The 24,921-nt window shown below is 37.3% G+C and overlaps 1 protein-coding gene across 1 annotated transcript in view; it reads left to right on the plus strand.

The window, feature by feature from the left end:
* LOC308610040 (E3 ubiquitin-protein ligase RLIM-like) overlaps positions 1 to 24,351 on the plus strand; it is a gene marked incomplete at both ends in the record, with an annotated part of 71,895 nt that extends 47,544 nt beyond the window's left edge. Inside the window, 2 exons of the mRNA XM_081259323.1 lie at positions 21,142 to 21,409; positions 22,745 to 24,351. Coding sequence (XP_081115449.1) covers positions 21,142 to 21,409; positions 22,745 to 24,351 — 1,875 coding nt within the window. The remainder of the gene's footprint in view (positions 1 to 21,141; positions 21,410 to 22,744) is intronic.
* Positions 24,352 to 24,921: the final 570 nt, after the last annotated feature.

Below are 24,921 nucleotides of genomic sequence, written 5' to 3' on the forward strand. Positions count from 1 at the left end.
GCCACACGTATTGTGTATTTCATAAAGTTATTGGGATTACATGTAAAATTTTGTTTGAAAGATGGGATATGTTGTATTAAACATTTGGATGTCACTGACTGTACAGACGCTTTTCAAATGTAGAGGTTAATAATAATAGTAATAATGCATATTGAGCATTCATTAAATACCAGGCACTGTTTGAGTGCTTAAGAGGCACTAACTTATTTCATCCTAACATCAATCCAATGATCATTATCTCAATTTTACAGATGTAGAAATCAAGGCACAGAAAAATTAAATTTCTGTCCCAGTTAGTAAATGAAAGAACAATAATCAAACTCAGGCTGTTTAACTCCAGTACGTTCACTCTTACCCACAACATTAATTCACTTTCTTAGGACCTCCTTAGAATAGAAAAATGGACAATCTTAAAAGTCAGAAAAAAAGAGACAAAATAGACTAAATGAAGTTTCTGATCAGAAAAGTAGCAATACAAAAGTGGTATTAAAAATATTCATCTGGTAATTAAAGTAAAATAAATAATAGGAGAACCTAACAACTTTGGGTATTTGGGCTCATTCATTTATTAATGAATATCAATTGAGCTAGTTATCATCCTTTGTGATTAGGCTACATTAATGAACAAAGCAAAAAGAAAATTCTGCCCCCTTGGACTTTCTAATGGATCCAGAGACTAGTTACCTTGGCCCAAAGACCTGGCCTAGGAGGATAGCAAGGAGCCTACAGAGTGTTAGTTGAAAAATCATTCAATTTTTTTTCTATCTAAAGGCTATGGCAGAGATAGAAGAATGAGAAAATCAGAAAGCGGGACTAGGTTTGGAGAGAAAAATGATTTTGAATAGCTATCTTTCAAGGAGTGGCAAGACATCCATTTATGAATATTTAGAAGGCAATTAGCAATACAAAGTTGGGGCTTTAGTGAGAGTACATTACATGGATACCATAGCCATTTCCCACTGAGGTAATAGCCAATCCAATGACAGGTTTTAGCTGGAAACATAAAATTGAATAAATAGTCTGATAGAGGAGGACCAGCACACAAAATACAGAAGTATGGTGAATTCCCAAAATAATGGAATGGGAAAAATCAAAAAGAAGCACTCAAAGTAACAGACTGATTTGCTAAATATGTGAAAAGTGTAACAGGTAGTACATAGACAACACAATTACAGCAAAAAGATAAGAGTCATCTGTGAGGAGCAAAAAAATCAAAAGCAATTGAGATTTTAAGGTAAATGAGACAGAAGAAGAACCTTTGAATTTGGAAATTATAAAGCCATTACTGATGTGGAAAACAAAATCTTGGTGCAATGTGGAATGAAAGCAGGGTGAAAAGAGAACATAAAGAGTTTGTTTATGTCATTTGTTTTGCACATATAATACAAGAAAGGGGAGGAGTAGACCATTAGGAAGAAGGGCATGCTTCATTTTGGTGGTAACTGCATCAAGAACACTACAGGATTTTGAAACCACAAATTAGCTGAGGATTAGAGAAAACTTTACTTAGCTTTGGAAAAGCTGTACTTCAAATAGCTTACGGATAGCCCAACTAATTCCTTAGTCTTTCCACTACTATATGCTGCTTCCAATAGAGTAATACAAACCTGTCACTTGTTTTTAATAATGCTTGCTCTTTGCCCCAGCAGTTTTCTCTTAATCTACTATCTTTGACTTCCTTGCCTTAGCTTACAGTAACACTTTAATACAGGGACTATAACAATAATGCTGGACTCATTTATAATTCCATCTCTTCAAACACATTTTCCCACATGAAATGTTCTTAGGATTAAGTAAAAAGAAAGTAAAGTGACAAATAAGAAAACCCTCTTTTAAAAAGATTTTTTAAAAACCCTTTGCTCTGAAAGGCAGATATGAATCACTAACAGCACACATTTGGGTATTAGCTAGGTGTAATAAAGTTCTCACACTCTTTCACTCAAGCTTTGTTTCAGTCCAATTGTGCCCTCTACAGTCTTATCAAGTGAATGATGGTGACTTTAGCTTGAAAGGAATCTGATAAGTCTCTGATACTCAGTCCACACTTTTCAGACACGAAAGCAATATTTGATTCTTTATAAAAATTTCCGACCTATTTAATTTGGGGGAACTCTCTAAGATAAAAGGTAATTAAATTTAACAAGTGGATACATTTGCTTGGCTGTGTGATGACCACTGGAAAAGAAAATAAAGTTTTATATAGTCTAATTGTGTCCTTCAATACTGAAAACTATTATTAGTGACAATGTTGAATTTTACCTGAGCCCTCGAATCCTGGAAAACAGCAAAAGTTAAGATATCTCTCTGCCCTTTGTGTTGTGGAAAACAGCTTAATCCTAAGAACCACCACAGATGCCTCCTCGTGTTTACCGATGGCAATGCCAGACAAAGATATTCCAAATTGCCATTTTTTTTGTCTCATAAATTATCATCTGAAGTGTTTATTCCTACTAATCAATTGGAACAAACTGCTAATTAATCAAACTGTAAAGTTTCACTCCTTCCTCCAGGCTCCAGAACTCTGACTCACTGTCAGACTGAGTCAACATATAATCTCTCCTAAGAACAGGCTGAGCTCAGGGTAAAATATTCTCTGATCTACCATCCACTCAAGCTACTCTTTTATCCCATTTTCCCACAGCCTACACTTAATACCCTTGTTACTTCCTCTCAAGAGAAGAAAAAGCCCATTTGATTAACCACTGAGAGGCTTGCAGATCTTAGGGTCACAGCATTCTCCCTAATGCAATAGTTCTCCTCCCCCAGTTGCAATACACCCCTCCTCGCACTTAACCTTTTCAGTAAAGTTTCTCCTTACTATGCTGGTGTTGTTCGGGTTTTTTTTTAGTTGACATTGGCAACTGATAGAAGAAGTAAATATTGCTGCATCTGGATATATGTGATAATGGGGGATTGAAAACTCTAAAATTTTAAATTAATTTTTATTGGAGTATAGTTCTTTTACAATGTTGTGTTAGTTTCTTGCTGTACAGCAAAGTGAATCAGTCATACATATACATATATCTGCTCTTTTTTAGATTTCCTTCCCATTTAGGTCACCACAGAGCACTGAGTAGAGTTCCCTGTGATATACAGTAGGTTCTCATTAGTTACCTATTTTATACATAGTAGTTATATATGTCAGTCCCAATCTCCCAATTCATCCCACCCACCCTTTCCCCCCTTGGTAACCGTAAGGTTGTTCTCTACATCTGTGACTCTATTTCTGCTTTGCAAATAAGTTCTTCTCTACCATTTTTCTAGATTCCGCACATAAATGGTACTATACAATATTTGTTTTTCTCTGTCTGACTTACTTCACTCTGTATGACAATCTCTAGCTCCAACCATATCTCTGCAAATGGCACTATTTCATTCCTTTTTATGGCTGAGTACTATTCCAATGTATTTTTGCACCACATCTTCTTTATCCATTCTTCTGTTGATGGACATTTAGGTTCCTTCCACGTGCTGGCTATTATAAATAGTGCTGCAGTGAACACTGGGGTGCATTCATCCTTTCGAATTATGGTTTTCTCTGGATATATGTCCAGGAGTGGGATTGCTAGGTCATATGGTAGCTCTATCTTTAGTTTTTTAAGAAACCTCCATACTGTCCTTCATAGTGGCTGTACCAATTTACAGTTCCACCAAGAGTGTTGGAGGGTACCCTTTTCTCCACACCCTCTCCAGCATTTATTGTCTGTAGATTTTTTGATGATGGCCATTCTGACTGGTATGAGGTGATACCTCACTGTCATTTTGATTTGCATTTCTCTAATGCTTAATGATGTTGAGTATCTTTTCATGTGTTTGTTGGCCACCTGTATGTCTTCTTTGGAGAAATGTCTATTTAGGTCTCCCACCCATTTTTGGATTGGGTTGTTTGTCTTTTTGATATTGAGCTGAATGAGCTATTTGTATCTTTTGGAGATGAATCCCTTGTCAGTTGCTTTGTTTGCAACTATTTTCTCCCATGCTGAGGGTGTCTTTTCATTTTGTTTATGGTTTCCTTTGCTGTGCAAAAGCTTTTAAGTTTCATTAGGTCCCATTTATTTATTTTTGTTTTTATTTTCATTACTCTAGGTGGTGGGTCGAAAAAGATCTTGCTGTGGAAAACTGTAAATATTAACTGATTTGGTTCATTCAGTGAATTATGAGTGTTAATGAATACATTAAACCGTCCACAAAGAGAGAGTCCTTTAAGCATCTGCTGTGTGCTAGGGTTTCCTCTACTAGGCCACAATTAGAAAAATCTGTTTGCTCAAAAAGCACATAGGTCAGTACAGAAGACTAACATAAAACCATCATGAGACGCATTGATAGAAATGTACACAGAGTGCTATGTTTACATTTGATAAAGTCATTTACTATGAGTGCCTAAGGTCTATGGCAGGAAAATAATGTGACAAGAAAAGTTCTATAGTAAAGGTGATATCTGAGAAGACCAGCAAAGAATAAACACGACTTTGTCAGATGAACAAACTGTGGAGAATCTGTATTTGGCATTGGGAACAAAGTGATCACAAAAAGCCCAAGTAATACCATGGTTCCTATGGAGAGCAAAAGTAGTTGGAACTGACTCAACTGTAGCTCACATATGTAAGACAACTGAAGGGGAGCTGGAAAGATGAGCAGATACAAAGCAGCACAGCCTTTTACAACTATGAAGGTTGGGGACTGCACAACTCCAGGGGGTACCATTCATAACAATGTCAATGAGAATGACACATGCTGGAGTTGTGTACAGCCCTGAGCAAGACCTCTGAGCAGGTACCAAATTAGTAGAGTATTTTTATGCCAAGTGTATAAGTTAGGATGCTTTTGGTAGCAAAAAATGGAAACCAAATCTGTCTGTCCTCAACTTTAAGAGGATTTTGGAAAGAACATCAGGGCTCATGTAACAGAGGAGGACCCTATGGGGCCTTCCTAGGACAGACCCCTCCCCCATATCCTCTACTTTAGCTCCTCTCTGAAGTGCATAGATCACAGTATTTGATGCACATTTCCTGCTTTACAGATGCTAAAACCCCCACCAAATGGAAGGTTAACTACTTAATGACCATAAGCACATAGCCCCCAGGCCTACTGGAGCCAAAGAATTGATGACCTTAACCCCTGGGACACTGTCCTGTAACCTCACCATCAACCAAACAGAGAACTGTGCACAAGCTGATCACATACACTGGGACTCCCCTCCCTCACCTTGCCTTTTAAAACACTTTGCTGAAGCCCATCAGGAAAATGAGGCTTTTTGAGTACTAGCTGTCCCGGACTCTTTGTATGGCACCTTACAATAAAAACGGCACTTTCTTTCACCACAACCCATTGTCAGTAGATTGGGTTTACTGCATGTGGATAAGTGGACCCAAGTTTGCTTCAGTGACACTCACAGTAGTGGTATGGGGCTTTTGCACAGCAATGGAGACCATAAACAAGATGAAAAGACAACCCTCAGAATGGGAGAAAATATTTGCAAATGAAGCAACTGACAAAGGATTCATCTCCAAAATTTGCAAGTAGCTCACGCAGCTCAATATCAAAAAAACAAACAACCCAATCCAAAAATGGGCAGAAGACCTAAATAGACATTTCTCCAAAGAAGACCTACAGATTGCCAACAAACACATGAAAGGATGCTCAGCATCACTAAGCATTAGAGAAATGCAAATCAAAACCACAGTGAGGTATCACCTCACACCGGTCAGAATGGCCATCATCAAAAAATCTACAGACAATAAATGCTGGAGAGGGTGTGGAGAAAGGGGAACCCTCCTACACTGTTGGTGGGACTGTAAATTGGTATAGCCACTATGGAGAACAGTATGGAGGTTCCTTAAAAAAGAGAACTACCATAGGACCCAGCAATCTCACTACTGGGCATATACACTCAGAAAGCCATAATTCAAAAAGAGTCATGGACCACAATGTTCATTGCAGCTGTATTTACAATAGCCAGGACATGGAAGCAACCTAAATGTCCATCAACAGATGAATGGATAAAGAAGGTGTGGCAATATATACAATGAAATATTACTCAGCCATAAAAGGAAACGAAATTGAGTTATTTGTAGTGAGGTGGATGGACCTAGAGTCTGTCATACAGAGTGAAGTAAGTCAGAAAGAGAAAAACAAATACTGTATGCTAACACATATACATGGAATCTAAAAAAACGCAAAAGGTTCTGATGAACCTAGGAGCAGGACAGGAATAAACACAAAGACATAGAGAATGGACTTGAGGACACAAGGAAGGGGGAAGGTTAGGCTGGGACGATGTGAGAGAGTAGCATGGACATATATACACTACCAAATATAAAAAACTAGAGAGCTAGTGGGAAGCAGCCGCATAGCACAGGGAGATCAGCTGGGTGCTTTGTGACCACCTAGAGGGGTGGAATAGGGAGGGTGGGAGGGAGATGCAAGAGGGAGGGGATATGGGGATATATGTATACATATAGCTGATTCACTTTGTTATACAGCAGAAACTAACACACCATTGTAAAGCAATTATACTCCAATAAAGATGCTTAAAAAAAAAGAAAAAAGAAAAAGAAAAGAATGGAGGTTTTGTAAAGAAAAGGGAAAAGCCAAAAAGTGCTGGATATAATTGAGGATTTCTGTATTAGAGATTCTGCAGCACTGAAGTACAAGAAAATTGAGTACGGGGATGAAGATTTAAGAATGTTCAACTTTTTATGAATTTAATTCCTTTCACCTTTTTTTTATGAGTAATGGTTAAAATTTGAATTCCTTTATAAATTACTTTTGGGTGATTAACTGTGTTTTTTAAAATGCATCTCTGTACAAAGACTCTCGCTGAAATTTATTATGGTGGCCTAAATAAATTAATACATCTTGAAGGTCTTAGTGGCAAATCACCACGTTTAATTCCAAGAGAATTTAAAAGGTAAAGAAAAATTAGTTTCAAAAATATTTTCAACAAGTTGACATTTATGAAAAAATTTGAAAGATGAGCAGCTATGGGCATACCACCTTATTTTAGCTGATGAACGAACGAATATAGACTTCACACATTTTCAATGTACTGAACTGCCTTTTCTTCTATAGCAATCCTCAACATATACCAGGTTAAAAAAACTAATAATCTTAAATCATGATTTCTTCCCTAAAATCCCCTTTCTACTCATTTATAAATCCTCCTTAACATTATTTTTTTCCTATCATATTTCTTAGCCTTGATTATTTCATGTATTTGATGTACAAATGTACTAAACACTTACAATATATACAAGATACTTTTTTTTAAAGCTACATGTTAGTTGACACTTTTGTGCTTGGCACTGGAAGATACACTGTTGGAAGATTCAGCCCCTGCACTCAATTTTCTCACAGGTTAAAAAAGATTCAGACAAGTAAATCCACAATTCAACACTCTGCTATAAAAGATATGAGAAAGCGTTGCCCAGGGGGTTTTGATTGTAAAGAGCAGGAGAAACTATCTTTTCCTGGGTATGGGAGGATTCCTAGAGGAGATGTTACCTGAGAAAAGGAAGATGAAAAGAAATTGCCAGGTGAATAAGGGATATTTTTTTAGCTTTTATTTCTCTTCAATTCTCACACAAAAAGAAAAACTCAAAAAATAAATGAAAGTATATGACTCTCAGAGCTCTTTAGGCTCTTTGGTATCTATATTTGTAGCTGGAGATACATGTGCCACAATTATGTTCTAAGTTAAGGGAGTCTGCGTGTGTCATGCATCAAGCATGTAGCGCAAGCTCATGTTAATAAAAATAGCCATTCAGGCATAATCAAGGTAGAAAAGCAACAACTCACTACATATTCACTGATAACTTTCCTCTAGTCCCCTCTCCTGTGTTCCTTTCACCCACCCAAATGTTTTGGTGTGTAAGCTTTCCTCTCAAGACAATGGAGTCCACAGCATGGCCATCACAAGTTTGAGTGTTGAACAATAGGTGAGATCCCTAGTGAATAATTATACCCAGTTGGAGAAGACTAAACAGTACTTCGAGCCAGGTGAGAGAAATAGCGTTTGGCTTATCTGCTCTGAAATAATATCTGAAAGACTCAATCCATAAAGTTTCCATATGGTTGAAAGCAAGTTGAAGAGTGAACCCTGGGTCTTAACGTTATGTGTGTGTGTGTTTGTGTGTGTATGTTCTGATTCATCAAATGTTAGGGAGAAACATTTTATGATAGAAAGAGCATTGGCCCCAGAGGCATGGGTTTAAAGTTCTATATCTGTCACTCTCTTGCCAGGAGGCTTTTTTAAAAGCTCATTTAATGACTCAGTTAATGCTTTTTTACATTTGAAAAAGAATGAGCCTTTTTCAAACTTTAAAGTTTGATGATTTTATGGTCACTTTTAGTTGCAGCTTTTTAAGACTCCCCATCTAAATAAACTCTTAGGCTCCATGACGTGTGCCCAACCTAGACATGCTGAAGGGGCTTTGAAATCCTGGCCTGCTTTCAGCCAACTTTATGCATTTATATCAGCTGATTTGTTACTTGATAAAAATGTTCAGGATAATGCAGTCACTTTTTTAAATGCTGTAGAAAAGACCACTTCAGAAACAGATTAGAACAGCCATGATAGTGGACCGGAGTCCTGAGGCATTGAGCTGAGAATTCCATCTCCCCCTGCATGAGAGAGGCAGATCGTTACCCTCTACAGCATCTGAAGTTGGGGATTTGCTCCCTACTCCCCAAACTCTGGCTAACAGCTTCCCATCAGCCTACCATCTGTGAATGAATCTGGACCTGCAGATTTATAGTCTCAGTTGGTACCGTGTCTTAGGATGTGGAGGAGAGTTTGCTTTATTTTTCCCTAATGCTGCTTCTTCTCAATCTTAAGAGCTAACTCAAGATTTAGTGAATAATCTATACACACGTTACATGAGCTACTCAGATTCCCTCCCACATCGTGTCTTCCAGACTGAGGAGTTCTTCCAACCGCCTATTCTCAAACGGAAGTTCCTCCTCTCCCTCGATGATTTTTGCTTCCCTCTGTATTTTAAGGTGTACTTATCAAAACTTCCTAAGAACTTCTAGGTTCAAACAAATTTCTATTTTGTCCAAGGGTAAGACAATACCTTTCACTTTGTTTCCAATATCCTTTGTGATAATGTCCAACAAATTTGGTCAGTGTTGGTTTCCTGGTCGTAATCTTAGACTGAACCTTCAGGCAACGGAGTCCTTAGGCTTTCTTCCGCAGTGATAATCAGTTCTCAGAGGCTTCCATCTCATAGAAGCGTTTCAATGATTTGACCTGAATTGTTTCTCCCTGCTCTCATTAGAGCTCCTCTGCTCATTTCAACTCCTGTTCATCCTACTTTGATGATTTTTTTATTACCTGGAAGAACTTAGTTCTGTGCACAAATTTGGAAATTCTCCCATGGTACTTCTTATCTTGATCCCTTGAAAAAAATGTTAAATAAGGCCAGTTCAATATGTCTTCTTAGGGGTTCCTATTATAAATCCTTTTCCTTCCAGAGAAAAGGATCATTTATCTCAACTCTTCATTTACTCTCTAAGATTATTCTCTCTCCATCTCAAAACATTGTCTCTAATCCCAAGAAAACTCAATTATTTAGCTTTAGTGAAGTGTAATTGATATATAATAAACTGTACACATTTAAAGTAAAATAAATAAATAAACTCTCAACTATTTCTAAACTTCCAAGTATATATAGATAGCTGATTACTTGTGACCTCTCACCGATGGGCCTATTCCACTCAACTAAAGACAACTATGCCGCAGAAATGCACTCAGTCTGTGTAGACTACAGATCTAAATGTCTACCCACTCATGGTGTAATAATATATTCTTAATAAAATGCTCTGTAATATTGATGACTGTGGTCTTTAGTGTCCCATGAACCTAAACATGTTGATTAACGGAGTAACATGTAGATTTCACTGTGTGTTATTTACAGGAGCTTTATTTTTATTAAGGTCATTGCTAGAAAAATATGTTTCTGCTAATAGTATTTATACTATACATCAAAAGTTAAAGTTATGATTTTGGCAAGATCAGACTCCTGATACTCACTTATTTAGTACTGCCCAGTAAATTTTCAATATTAGAATTCTTTATCGATGAAGAATAAAGAATTCATGATACTTTTATTATTCACCTTTTACATTTGTATCCATTAAGAAGCATTTTCACAATACATGCTTATGAATATTTGTGGATTATTTTAATGTATCTTTCACAATTTTAAAATCTCTTTCAAGACCCAATTGCTGTTAAGAGGTCTTACCTCTTTAATAATAGATGATGGATGATTTATTGTCATATTTGCCAATGAAAAGGAAAAACATGGCCAGAATTTGTGATGTCACTCTCTGTAGACACATATGCATGGAAATAACCTGTAGGTGTTAAACACACACATATATAGTCCTATATATATAAGTATATATTTTTATATGTATATATTGTGCATACATATGTATGTATATATATATGTGTGTGTATGTACTCACTTATCTTTCCACCCACCCATACATGCATCCATTGATCTATCTAGCTATCTTCCAACACACAGTACCCCTACAATGATAAAATAGGATCAGAGTTTCATAGAAATAGAGAGCCCAAAAGATCCTTAGACATAGTTTAAAAACAAAGAATGTTATTCTTAGAGGTGTAACTCTCCGAGATAGCACCAGGAGAAAGAACTCAGCTGGAACCTAATCCCCATATTCCAATTACAAGTTCAGTTTTCATTCCACCATACCACACTGTCTTTCGCACAGATATCTGTTATACAGATGGATGGATACTGATCCTTAGAAGACAGTGTCAGTGCTGAAACTATTTTCTGTACTGAACACCCTGCTGTCAACTAAATTCTCGTTTGAGTTTTGAAGTTTACTGATGGTTTCTATCAGTCCCAAGCCCTCCTAGGCATTTTTACACATAATCAATATGAGGGGAACTTCCTGTCTGGCATCAATCAGTTCTTTAAACCACAATTATCTCTTAAAATATTGTTCTTAAGTCAGGAAAAATGGATGTTAGTGTCAAACACAGCTTTGCTCACTCTCACACACACACACACTCACGCAAATTACAAATAGTATTCGACTGCTCTATATTTCAGGCTATTCAATAACTAGAGAAATGACATATACTTTCTGTCTACATAATTTTTTTTACTATGCCAAGGCATACACACTAGTTGTTCCCTGCAGTACCTGCCGAATGCAACTAAATTTGCAACAGAGTTAATCACTGGAGCAGCTGAATATTTTAAGAGATTTCTCCTCTAGTAGGAAATTCATCTTTTTTCCAAGAAAAGGGCATTTACCCACTCCTTCATCTCCAACTGAAGTAGTTCCATGATTTCCTTCCTTTCTCTGATTTCCATGCTCCAATTCCCAAAGACAAGCTCATCTCTGATGACCTTTCAGTCTATGAGTATTTGGGGTAGCAGTGGGGGTAGTCCACAGTTAAAATAAAGTTTGTATACAATCACTTTCTATGTTGTTATGAAATTATTCTAAGCTTCCCTAATAATAAACATAAAAGAAACCATGCAACTGGTTCAGATGTGCATATGGAGATAGCTATTATCTAGAAAGCATCCAGATTTCTTAAAAAGCCAAAAAAAAAAAAAGAGACTGACTCACTCAGGATATATGGAAATATAAGTGAGGTAGGTGGGCTAGAGTGTATGTCATTATCAATAAAGCCCTAGGAGAAAATCATAATTTGAAAAGATACATGCACCCCAAAGTTCACTGTAGCACTATTTACAATAGCCAAGACATGGAAGCAACCTAAATGCCCACCAACAGATGAATGGATAAAGAAGATGTGTTTCATATATATATATATATATATATATATATATATATATATATATATATACACATACACACACACACACATACACACAATGGAATATTACTCAGCCATAAAGAAGAATGAAATAATGCCATTTGCAGCAACATGTATGGACCTATCATACTAAGTGAAGTAAGCCAGACACAGAAAGACAAATATAATATGATATCACTTATATGTGGAATCTAAAAAAAATTATACAAATGAACTTATATATGAAACAGAAAAAGACCCACAGACATAGAAAACAAACTTATGGTTAACAAAGGGGAAGGGGGTGAGGGATAAATTAGGAGTTTGGGATTAACATATAAACACGACTACATATAAAATCAATAACCAACAAGGACTTCCTGTATAGCATAGGGAACTATATTCAATATTTTGTAATAACCTATAAGGGTAAAGAATCTGAAAAAGAATATATATGTATATATATGTGTATATATATATATACATACATAACTGAATCACTTTGCTGTACACCAGAAACGTATACAATATTGTAAATCAACTATACTTCAAGAAAAAAATTAAATTAAATTAAAACTAAAAAATAAAATAAACCCCTAGATATATTTTTGCATAACTGAATTAAATTCTTCAAACCCCAAAAATGAATGTTTTAACTGAATTTGAGAAATGAAGTCTAACTTAAATCTTGGGTTTAGAATTAATTTGATTCATAATGGAAGGAAGTTAGAAAATAACATTTATTAAGAACAACACTGTTTAGCAATCCTATATGAAGATATAACACACAAAATATCTCCTATTACTTCCCTGTTAGAAGAGCTCTTTGCTTTAATACTTACACTACAAAGAATTTAATTACTTCTCAATCAAATATTCTTCAGCCAGTGATTATACAGCAATAAAACATATTTGCATCTGCAAACTCAAGGTAACTTTTATAAGAACACAGTGGTTGGAGAAAATCTTGAGTTACATTCCAAATACATTGGGTAAAACTTCAGACTCCTGTGTAGACATTTTGAAAAGCCTGCAAAGTGTCACAGAAGAGGATGTGCAACTCTGATGTTACTGGGGTTAAGAGAGGCCATGTTACTGCAAAGCAATGTTTGTTAAAACCATATTAATTATTAAGTGATTAGGATATGATGATTTTAAATATCTATATTATAACAATTTTTTGTTTCTTTTGTTTCATTGCGTTTCAGGAAATTTGTTGGGGTTGTTGGGCTAACATATAAAACATATTAAAGGTTTCCATTAAAATAATAGGAAATTTTTTCCTGGTTACATTTTAACAAAAACGGCTTGATTTTTACAAATGGATTCCTGACCTTAAGCAGGAGACACCTTTACATATAGTATCACATTTACTTTATTTTACATAGAATGTCACTAAAGTTTACCACAACCCATTTAGTTCTCATTGCCTTTTACAAATAATGAAACTAAAACTGAGAGATTAAATAACTTACCCAAAGTCACACAGCCCATGAGCGGGGGAGATCAGAATCCAATTCAATAGCCTTTGAAATTTTCACTATATAGTAGGACCATAGTTCAACTAATCAGGTATTTATTGAGTTTCTAACTGTGCATAACATTTGGTGTTAGGCATTAGAGGGGCACATAATAATGCCTACTTCTTGCATCACTACAGTTTACAATCTAGTAGAAGGCAAGTGCACACATTGTTCTATTTAAGAGTCTAAGAGGAAACAGGAAGGTGAAAAATGGCAAATATTTATGCAAACAGGAGTTTTACAGGCCATCTTGAAGGGCAGTGTATTTAATACAGGACTAGAAGGGTACAGATATTGCAGAGAGGTTTGATATGAACTAGGGCATAAAGGGTAGGGCATCGCAGGCACAGATTACAATGTGAACAAAGGCATGGAACAAGTGACAGCACATGCAGAGAGATGTAGGTAAGGAAAGCCTGGAAGGTATTGAAGAAAACAAGTATACATGATACTTGTTAAAGGTAGCAAGGATAAGTCAGGGAGACTACTACAGAGGGGCTGTGTAGTAGGAGTGGGAGACGGGGCTCAACTCCTAATATAATAAGAACAAGTAGAGATATAAAGGCAAGGAGCAGGGTGGGGGTCAGTGGATAGAAAATTACTAAGAGGAAACATCAGGGGTAAGGAGAATTCTGGCTAAACCAATTTGACAGAACTTTTTTCTGTAGTCAGGCTAGGGTGATAAGACATGAAGGGTGAGGGATAAAGAGTTTGATCATATATCAAGGGTAGAGGATTTTTGCTAAACTGACCCACCAGAATTCATGTTAATACTAGTCTAAATGGGCCAAGGACCGAGCCTAAGGTCAGGGACTAGTTAGAAAGAGGACTCAGAGAAGTCTGACTCAAGTTTGGTCAAAGAAGAGTGCTATGGTCTGAATATTTATGTTCCCTCAAAATGTATATGTTGAAATCCTAACCCACCAAATTGGTGGTATTAAGAGGTGGAGCCCTTGGAAGGTGATTAGGTCATGAGGGTGCCACCCTCATGAATGGGATTAATGCCTTTTATTTCAGATTTTTTGTGACTATTATTATTATTTTCATTGAAATATAGTTGGTATACAATATAAGCTACAGCTGTACAATATAGTCATTTGCGACTTTTAAAGGTTATACTCCATTTATAGTTATCATAAAATATTAGCTATAGTCCCTGTGCTGTACAGTATATCCTTGTAGCTTATTTTATACATAATAGTTTGTACCTCTTAATCCCCTACCCTCTCCCCTTCCCTCTCCCCACAGGTAACCACCAGTTTGTTCACCACATCTGTAAGTCTGTTTCTTTCTCGTTATATTCACTTGTTGGTTGTATTTTTTAGATTCCACAAATTCCTTCATGAATGGGATCAATGTCTTTTAAAAGAGGCTCCAGAGAGCTCACTAGCCCCCTTCCACCATGTGAGGACACAGCAAGAAGGTTCTGGCTATGAATCAGGAAGAGGGCTTTCACCAGAATGAGACCATGCTGCTATCTTGATCTTGGACTTCAGGCCTCCATAACATTACAAAATAAAGTTCTGTTGTTTATAAGCTACCCAGTCTGTGGCATTTTGTTACAGCAGCCAGAATGAAAAAAGACAGAGAGAGAATCTTTGTCCTTCCTTCCTCCCTTCCTCCCTCTGGCCTTTCTTCCTTACTTTACTTATTTCACTCTCCAACGCATATTCATTTAGTATCTACTTTAAGGAACTGAATAGATGGAAAACACAGGTTGAGCTATAAAGATCACTATTCTTATAGTATACAGTTTATTGGAGGAAGAGATAAGCATCTGTGACAGAGCATGACATGCACAATTTTATTTTAGATAAACTGGTCAGGAAGACCTTTCCATGGAAGTGACATTTAAACTGAAGTTTGAAAGATGAAAATGTAGTAATGTTGGCAAATCTAGAGTGATTTCTGTAAGGACTTACTACACATTTTACTTTATTCTATATGCAATAAGTTGTCAAATGTGTTTGAAGATAGAGGATGCATCCTAATAGTGTGGATAAGAGCTTGCATTTAGCCTGAATATTAAAGAGGCCCCAGGAAACTCTACCATAAGGAAACCCAAACTCTGCTCCCAATACAAATGCTACTTTTTAAAAAACTTTCACCCTTTGGTCAACCTACTGTCCATTGAATTTGTTGAGGTTTGTGGATATTAAGACTTAAGCAAGAGAGGTAACTTGATTATAGTACTATAGTTTGAATTTAAGCAAAATGGTATGCCTGAAATGTAGGGGCCTTTTTGTAATGTAATTTGAAAATGTGGTGAGTTTCTTTGAATAGGCAACCCAGACTGACCATTCAGTGACTCTCCATAAGAGCGACTACAACACCCAATTAGCACCATAAAAGGGAGAGTCGACATGACAGAGATGTGAGGTGACCATTTTTACCCACACCACACGCTGCCATTGTGGTTACACCTACTGGTGTAAATACTTGGTGAAAGAGGCAGTGCACCTCCCTGTGACTGCAGGCTACTGAACAAAATCACCAACCTCCCTTCAATAGGAGCATATAAAATTCTAGGCCTGGAGAAGAACAAGTAATAAAGTAACTATGTACTCTCCCCTGAGTTCATTATCCTCTTCTCTTCTCCCTACTGGGTCGAAGGAAGGCAGAAGATAGCATTAAAGCTCATTTTCAGGGTCTGCATGTTCAGTTGTACAGGTGGTGCACTGCATATTTATAGGAGTGTCGTTCACTTTCTTCTTTACATGAATGGTGCCCCCTGGGAATTTTAGAGTGCACAACCTGTGAATCTGTATACGGCAGGCCTGCTTAATTTGGTTTTGCTCATATATTGTGAGCTTTTGTGTTGCTTATTCATTTTGTGTTCTCTGTGTTCATTTGTTTTGAGAAACAAACCTGATATCCGTTTCATCCTTGGAACCGTAAAATTCATCTCTAAATATATCTATATAGGTAACAAACAGAATATTATTTATGTATATGTAAGTTTATTTATTTATTACAATAATCTAGGACGTAAGGCTTTACAGATAAAAAAATGTGCGGAAATATGAACTAACTTGCTTGTGAATAACAGACCTGGAGCATGCCTCAGAGAAAGTGTGTAAAATGGCTCAAAACTAGAGAAAGCATAGAAGCAAACTATCCACTGAAACGGCACTAATAGAAAAGCTATCAAAAGTCTAAATCCGAGCAGAACTGGGAAGAAAGGAAATCATAAGAGGGATGAGACCTTGCTAAATAAATACATTTTTATTTCCATAAATAGAGGTAAGCATAAGGAAGAGATGAAACTAATTCCTAGTGTCAAGCCTATGTAAGTGGAAAGGGTGTGATTTCAATTAACAAGAATTTCGTGTTTAGATTCAAAACAAGTATTTGTGTCAAAGAACCAATTCCAGTAGATTCCATGAGACATGCATATTTAGATTCATTTTTCTGCATCAGTGCTTTCAAGCTTTTAACCCATCCTTCTGGTGGGAAAGAAAAAGACATAAATATATGAAATATCTTATCAAGCTTTAATTATGTTTACTGCTTGATTTAAAATTACTCTTTATTAAGTTAAAACGAAGATATTCTAGACTAACTCCAAAGCAGAATTGAAATGGCACACGAAAATGATCAAACATGATTCAAGCATCTCATTTAACTGAGATTTTACTACGTTTGTGTAATGATGTCTGATATTGTGTTTTCATTAAACATAGCAGACTAGAGCGAAACAGGGAGAGTCATCCTATAGACCTTGTTTGAATCTGAACATATTATCTATTACTGTAACTTTGAGAAAATCACTTAATTTGCATCAGCCTCCATGCCTTTATCTCTGAGAATAGTAATACCTATCTTGCATGGGGCTTGAGATCAAATAAGTTAAAACACAAGCAGAGTGTCTAGCAATTACAGTTGCTCAGTAAATAGCTCTTAATATTACCAATGGTCTCTGATGTGGGAAAACTATTACATAATAAAAAGATCCTTAATCGGGTATCTTTAAAATCAGGCTGAATGCAAAGAACTTCAGATTTTATGTCCTCCCTTTTTTTATTTTTACCCAGAGAATAATGCAATTCAGAAAACAGAGGGAGAGATTAATTTCCACTTCAACTGAAAAGTCATCATTATAAGAGTTTTTTCATCATGTGCTATAGTACGTTAAATATAACCATAAAATCTTTGTTACCTCTCTATTGAAAGGTAGAATGTGGTGTCCCTCTTCTTGAATATGGGCTGATCCAGTGGCTTATTCAATCAACAGAATGCAAGAGAAAAGGTGTTCTTGCACTTGTGAGGTTAAGTCATAGGAAGCCTTACAGATTCCAGCCAAGTCTCTTGAAATGTTTACTTTGGGTAAAGCCACTCACTATGTAAGAATTCAACTATTTTGAGATATCCAGGTTGCTAAGACTCCAAAACTACACCGAGAAATTTCATGGAGAAAGACAGAGACAGAGAGAAAACCAGCCCCAGATTTTTCAGCCTGTGCAGCCCAACTCAAGTCCCAGATTTGTGAATGAAGATGCCATCTTGGTTGGACATTTCAGCACCAAAAGATGTGACTCAAAGAAAACTTAGCCAGAACCAAGGCCCCAGACATATGACACCAGTCAAGTTGTCTAATCTATCTCCAATCATTCAAGCCACCACAGCTGAGGCCCAGTCATGATGGAGCAGAAATGAACCATCCCCAGTATTCTTTATCTTTATTCTTAGCTCACAAAGTCCTGACTATAACAACATGGTTTCTATTGTATCTACCACTGCGTTTTGGACTGGTTTGTTATACTGCAATAGGTATGTGGAATATATGTCTTGATCATTTCTTACAGTTCTAAAGCCACAGAACTCCTTTTACCCATATTCAGGGAGAATGCTATCTCTTGCTTATTTTCAGTCTCCCTTTGAGTCATAGAATCTGTTCAGAAGCTTCCTTGGACAGAGTCAGTAAAAGAAAACTCTTGATTACAAAACTCCATCATTACAACCAGGATAAAAGAATAGCCAAATCTGCTCACACACACCCCGTTTTTTCACCACATCATAAACAATGGATTGGACAAATTTTTAAGTGCTTGACTCTGATTGAAAGTAAGCAACTTTCCATCTTCAACCTCTTCCCCTCCAACTCAACCTAGAGTGATGCTCTAGTCAACCTCCGGACTTCCTGATGCACCTCCCATCTCTGAAATGAGAAGTGAAGAAAAAACATCTTCAGAAGACTTCTGATATCAAGACAAGGGATAGAACAAAGGCCAAAGCAGCAATATTGCCATCCAGAAGAAAAACTACTGAACCTACACTGCAATATTCAGAAGGAAAGTCAAGACATGAGAGAACTAAGTGTAAAGCACAGCTGTATTGGTGGCTTCTATTTAAATAATCAAGGTCAATAAGGAGGTCTCTGGGATGATGATCCCTATACCCTGTTACTTGCACCAGAATTGGGACATAACCAGGAACAAATAGTTCAGGAAGCTAGAGTCATTGACACTGAGAGCCAACTACAGGGAACACCAAACATCCGGGGCTATTAGTTCATGTGCTTCTGTACCTAAATTTGGAATGACTGTAAGACTTTCTGAATCTTCAGGTAACTTGCATACTATTCTAATCAAAAGCAGTCATGCTCCCTCTTAAGCTAAACCATACAACTTCAGAATCAGGTGTTACTTCTTATTGGTACCACTGTCCACTAAGCAAAGACAGAAATACAGAAGTAATCCTGACCCCTGCCTTTCCCTCATATTCCCCCTCCCCACTTTTCCCTCTTTCCCATATATTACTAGGTTTAATCAGTTCTGCTGCCTAGAGATCTGTTAAAGTCCTTCATTTTAATCATATTCCTTTGCCCTGATTCAGATCCTTGTCATCACTAGCCTAGGCTGCCCTCTATTTCTGACCCTCCCACCTGAACTGTTGCCCTTCATATTCATCCTCAACACTACTATCAATATTATTTCTAAATTGCAAATTTGACCATCAACTGTCTAAAGACTTCAACATCTTTCCATTGCACTAATGATAAAGTCCAACTTCTAAACATGTCATAAAGGTCTCCATTTTTTGGCCTTGCTCTGCCAATTTAACTAATGTCTTTTTTTAGTAATTAAAATCTACTATCCTTGTTGTTTTACGAGTGTCAGCAGTGGCTGTTCTCACTTTTGAAAATATTTCCCGCTGTCATTCACTTAGAAAACTCCTATTCATCCTTTCAAACCCAAATGCAGTGAAACCGATTTTCTCTCTCACTCAAACCACTTTCTCCTCAAAACTGTACTTTTAACTCTGTGTAGCTCAATTGTTTGTTATACTCTAATGACAACACATTCTTAAATATACTCATCTTTGTATCTTAATATCCGATAATATGACTGACATTTAACAAACGCTAAACATACTTGACACTTGAATTGATTGAATTGAATTAAACTGAATCAATCACTCTCAAGAACACTAACGATTGTTAGGGTTTCCTGCATCAAGAGTACAAATCACGCTGAATTTTCATAATACTGCTAGTTTTGATTGAGGCACAGCAAACAAGTTTACAACGGATTTCCCCTGTGAAAGAATAACTTCAGTAAAAGATAACAAATACACTCAGAAGTCCATAAAGGAGGCAGGGTGGTCTAGGGGATTCTGTTCTCATCCAAAGACTTGCTGAGATTTGATTCAGAGGGGAAAGATTGATTTTTCTAGCTTAAGTTAAACGAGGCATGGAACAAATGTCAAAAGCAGGACATAGACTTAGATTCTTCACTGTCACACCAGTAAAGTTACCATCCTTCCATCTCCTTGAGAACAAACAAGAAAGCCTGCTGTGGACCGTGAACAAAACAACAACCGTGAATTTACACAGCTCCTTAAACTTCTAAGCTGTGTACTGAGAGTGAATTAGAGGTCTCCTCCAGATAGCATTGCAAATGAGCGTTATTTTATTTTCACCAAGCCTTTCAGGTGATACATGCGACAAAATCAGCAGGGTCAGTACTCACTGTGGCAGACAAAGTAACTATTATGTATCTGTCCTAAAAGTTCCTGTGATGTTCTGGCTAGTTTTGCTTAAGGACTATTTATAATATTTATGAGAAAGGAGGACAAAAATGAACGTGATGCTTTTGTGGAGAAGGAATTCCCTGGCTGAGCAGAAAAGCCTGCCAAAGTTTTGGTGTTTCTTGTTTGTTTGAAACAAGACTGAAGGACCATATAATGCAAGATGAAGCCATTAACAGTTAAAAGGGAGAGGACACACTAAAGAGACTCAGCCAGGGCCCTGGTAAATTATCCAAAATTGTGGGCTTTCTTAGTGAGAGTCTAGGATTTGAGAAATTCATGAGGAGAAAAGGCGGAGGTCCCTGGGCACCTGAAAATGAGAATTGCTGCCTTGAACTAGGCTGACTTTGGCATGGCATTTTGAAGAAGGCAGTCCTATGGAATGTAACGAATAAATAGAGCATATCAGAGCCTGAAAACCTGAGGATAGGCTCATGTGGGTGAAACGAGGTGAAGCACGGTGCTTGGTACACTATAAACCCTCAGTAACATTGGCTGGTTTTGAATGAAATGAAACCTAACCTGAATCCAGTCCCTACTCGGTAACAGCGGGGAAGATAATGGGTGCCTAGGCAACGTCTAGCAAGTTCTGGGCTCGAGGCGGCTCCCAACTGTTGCGTCACCAGGGGCCACAGAACTGAGTCGGGAAGGGAGAAGGGAGGAATCTGTGCGGAGGGTCATCCGACTGAGTCGGAACCGGACACTCTGGCAGGAAGTAGAAAGCGAAGAAAACGAAACGACCATTGGTGAATTTCAACAGCACGTCGTGAATTTCAGATAATTTTCCACTTGTTTATTAAGGTGGAAAACTCGGATTCCAACGATGAAGGAGATGGAGTTTCGGCCCAACACATAAGTCAAACGGACCGATTGGTTCGGGAAGAAGATTTCTCCAGGTTCGTAAATAATCTGAGTGAAGAAGATTACGAACTTATGAGAGACAACAATCTTCTAGGCATTCCAGGTGAAAGTACGGAAGAAGAGTTGCTGAGAAGACTTCAGCTAATTAAAGAAAACGCACCACAAGACTCAGATGAAAATACAGGTATATTCTGCTTTTGGAGGGAATAGGATGGGATGAATAAGGAACTTCATAATAGGAAATAGTAACTTCATAATAGGAAATAGTAAATTATACAGAAGTGACTTACATTCATTTGGTAAGTAACTTCTCATAAAAAGAACTGGCATTTACTTGATTTTTGGTGAGCATGTCAAGGTCTGTTTGTTTGTTTTCCTGATTCACATTTGGGTTGTTTTAATTGGGAAACAGTGCAAAGTAGCCTATTTGTATTTTTCTTGGTTTTCTACCTCAACTGAAAGTCCCTCCTACTTCCTGAATTATTTTTTCTACATAGACATGTAAAAAAAGCAAACAGAAATAGTCTCCACTGGGGACAATTGTGCTCTCTTCAACACCTGGGGACATTTGACAATGGCTAGAGATATTTTTGGTTGTCACAGGGGAGGCATGGGTGTTACTAGCATCTAGTGGGCAGAGGCCAGGGGTGCTGCCAAATATCCCACAGTGCACAGGATAGCTCCCCAAAACAAAGAATTGTCCAGCACCAAAATGTCAGTAGTGCTAAGGCTGAGAAACCCTGCTCGGACCTCAGGTCTGGTGCCTTCCCTTCCAGTGTGAAGTAGAGGATTTTGCTGTCTAATGAAGAGGATACTATAATACTTTGGCTCTTGAATATGGTCTTATAGGTACCATGGTAGGTTCAGTCTATTCATTTGATCTGACCTTCAATTTAATGTCAATTAAAAATCTTGGTAACATTAAGAAGTATTCAAAATGCAAACACTTTTAAACCTATAAAACTTGTTTATGTTTGGGCAATAACCTTATATTTTAAAACAGCTTATCTATTATCAAAAGCACATAAGTGAAGAGCCTAGAAGTAGTCATGTTGGAGACTAATGAAAATTAGACAATAATGTAAATTGAACTAAACTACTAGCATTGTACCTTAACTGGTGTTTACCTTGTTTAATTGCATTAGTGTTTTGACAGTGGACTGAAAAAAAAGTCTCTTGACATTCCTCTGACAGTGGTACACAGGGCTGTGTATATGATGAAATACTGAAACATAGACTTCCTCCGGATTCCCTTTTTAAAAAATTCTCTAAGTTTATCTAGGATTAGCTCACTCTTTTTGGATGGAATCGAAACTTTTCTACCTTTACTTATAAATCTACACAGTGCAGTTTATAAAATATTAACTCTATAAATGTGAAATCAGTTGAAAACACCTGAGTATTTAAGTTCTCATTTTTTGTTTGTTTTTGAAACAAAGTTTCAGAGTGCTATTTTATGATGGTTCTAATTTTGGTAGTTCTTTTATGCACCCTCCCCATTTTTTTTTTTTGTTAACAGACAGAGGAGACTCTTCAGATGACGTGTCTAGTGGTGACTCTCTAATAGACTGGCTTAACTGTTCTGGACAAACTGAAAATATGACAAGTGGACAAAGAGAAAACCAATCTTGGAGAGAAGAGAGCCAAATTAATCCTAAAAGTGATCAGTTCATATTCAGTTTAGAAATAAATGCTAACCTTGATAATGGGAGTCCAAATCCAGAGAATGAATATGTAGCGTCTGCAAGACTTCCCAGAAGAGAAAATATGGAAGACAGCCAAAGGCAAGTGGAAAGTCCACAATCTGAATCAATATTTACAAGACCATCTATGTCTGAACAAGATACAACTGAAACATTAATGGAATTCCCACCTACCACAAGTCAGAGACGAGCAAGAAGTAGGAGCCCAGAGTATCGGAGAACCAGAGCAAGAATTGAAAGTTGGTCGCCTCCACGTTCACTTAGGGAAATTGTACAAAGACTTAATCATAGTATACCCTCTCAGAATTTTGAGCAGCCTCTGCTAAGTGAGAATGTGAGATTTTCTAGAACTGAGCACCAAGAAATATTGACACAGCAAATGACTGGATTTGAGTTGCAAAATAGCGGTCTTATTGAAACTTCTAGAACAAGGAATGCCGTTCATGGAGAAAATTCTCCAGATACAACCAGCAGTGGTGAATCTTGGGGAATGAGGGAAATATATCCAACCATACCCTTCAATCTTGAAGTAGGACAAGTTCATTCTGGAGCATATTCTCAGAGAGACAGCAGAGCTAGTAGAACTCAGTTAACATCTGAGACACCAAACAACACTGTCACTTCTGAAAGTGAACGAGGACTGAGGCATATGTATTCACATTCTGAGCGGGCAGGTGTGAGAGCTTATGTCAATACCATTAGAAATCCCGTTTGCAGAATGTTCAATACTAGCTTAAATGATACAACATCTGTTCCAATTCAGAGCACGTTAAGGCAGACAATGACAGAATTTAGTAACTCAAATAACCTTATGGACAGTGACAGTAATTTAGAGCATAGTGTCTCACCTCCAAGTCCAAACATGGAATGGCTAGAGTCACCTAATGGTAGTAGTAGTGGTACATTTGGTTCTGATTCAAATGCTAGCTATGATACCCATTCAAGTTCCACACTGAGTTGTCATTCAAGCCCCAATTGTACGTCTAGTTCCAGTTCTAGTCCTATTTCTGGTTCCAGCTCAAGTGATGAAAATTCAGGAATTAGATCACTGATGTTTGAAGGCAGTGAAGAAACAAACTTAGCAGCAGACTTATCATCAGAGACCAGGCAAGTGGGTAGACAAATTAGCCTAATAATATATGATGAAAGTGACTCTGGGTCCTCCCATGATCTGCAAACTACAGGACTCACCAAAGCACAGATTGACAGCTTGGCTGTAAGATCTTTTGGTGAAAATGATGCACTAAAAGCCTGTAGCATTTGCCTTACCGAGTACACAGAAAACAGCAAGCTTCGCATACTACCTTGCTCCCATGAATATCACATTCACTGCATTGATCGCTGGCTGTCTGAGAACTCTACGTGTCCGATTTGTCGTAGGCAAGTAGTGGATTCCAATGAGAGTGAAAATCCTGATCGATGAGTTCTCAGCTATATAAAGTGTTATAGGGCTTCCCTGGTGGCGCAGGGCTTGAGAGTCGGCCTGCCGACGCAGGGGACTGACAATAAAAATTAATTTCACACCATAGCAGTTCACTGAATTTCAATAGAAACTTAGCATGTGCACTGGGTTGGGATGTTCCTGATTCCATGGGAGAAATGTCTTAATATGATATAATGAATCTAGATAGATCCTAGTAGTATTATCTCGTCATGTAAATCCCAGACATCTCTTAGCCCTGTTCAATCCTGGTTGTGCATGCAGAGAAACAGAAACCCAACCAAATATCAATAATTAAGAAGCCATTTAAGACTACATTAGAGTCATTCACATAAAGAAGTCATGTTACATTCCTAGAATGCCATAAAAAGCTTTGAAACCCTTCTCTTCCTATCTCTCTCCACAGCAGTTTATCCCACCTCCCTAACACTACCTTAACGTTTCGCCTATTCCCCACTACCAATGTATCAGTCAGTTCTAGCTAAAAACTGATGGCACACTTTAAAAGAGTGATGGAATAGCATTTAATGAAGAGACTAAAGTGTGTAAGGA

This window comes from Mesoplodon bidens (assembly GCF_964165515.1).
Source record: "Mesoplodon bidens genome assembly, contig: HAP1_SCAFFOLD_81, whole genome shotgun sequence".
NCBI lineage: Eukaryota > Metazoa > Chordata > Mammalia > Artiodactyla > Ziphiidae > Mesoplodon > Mesoplodon bidens.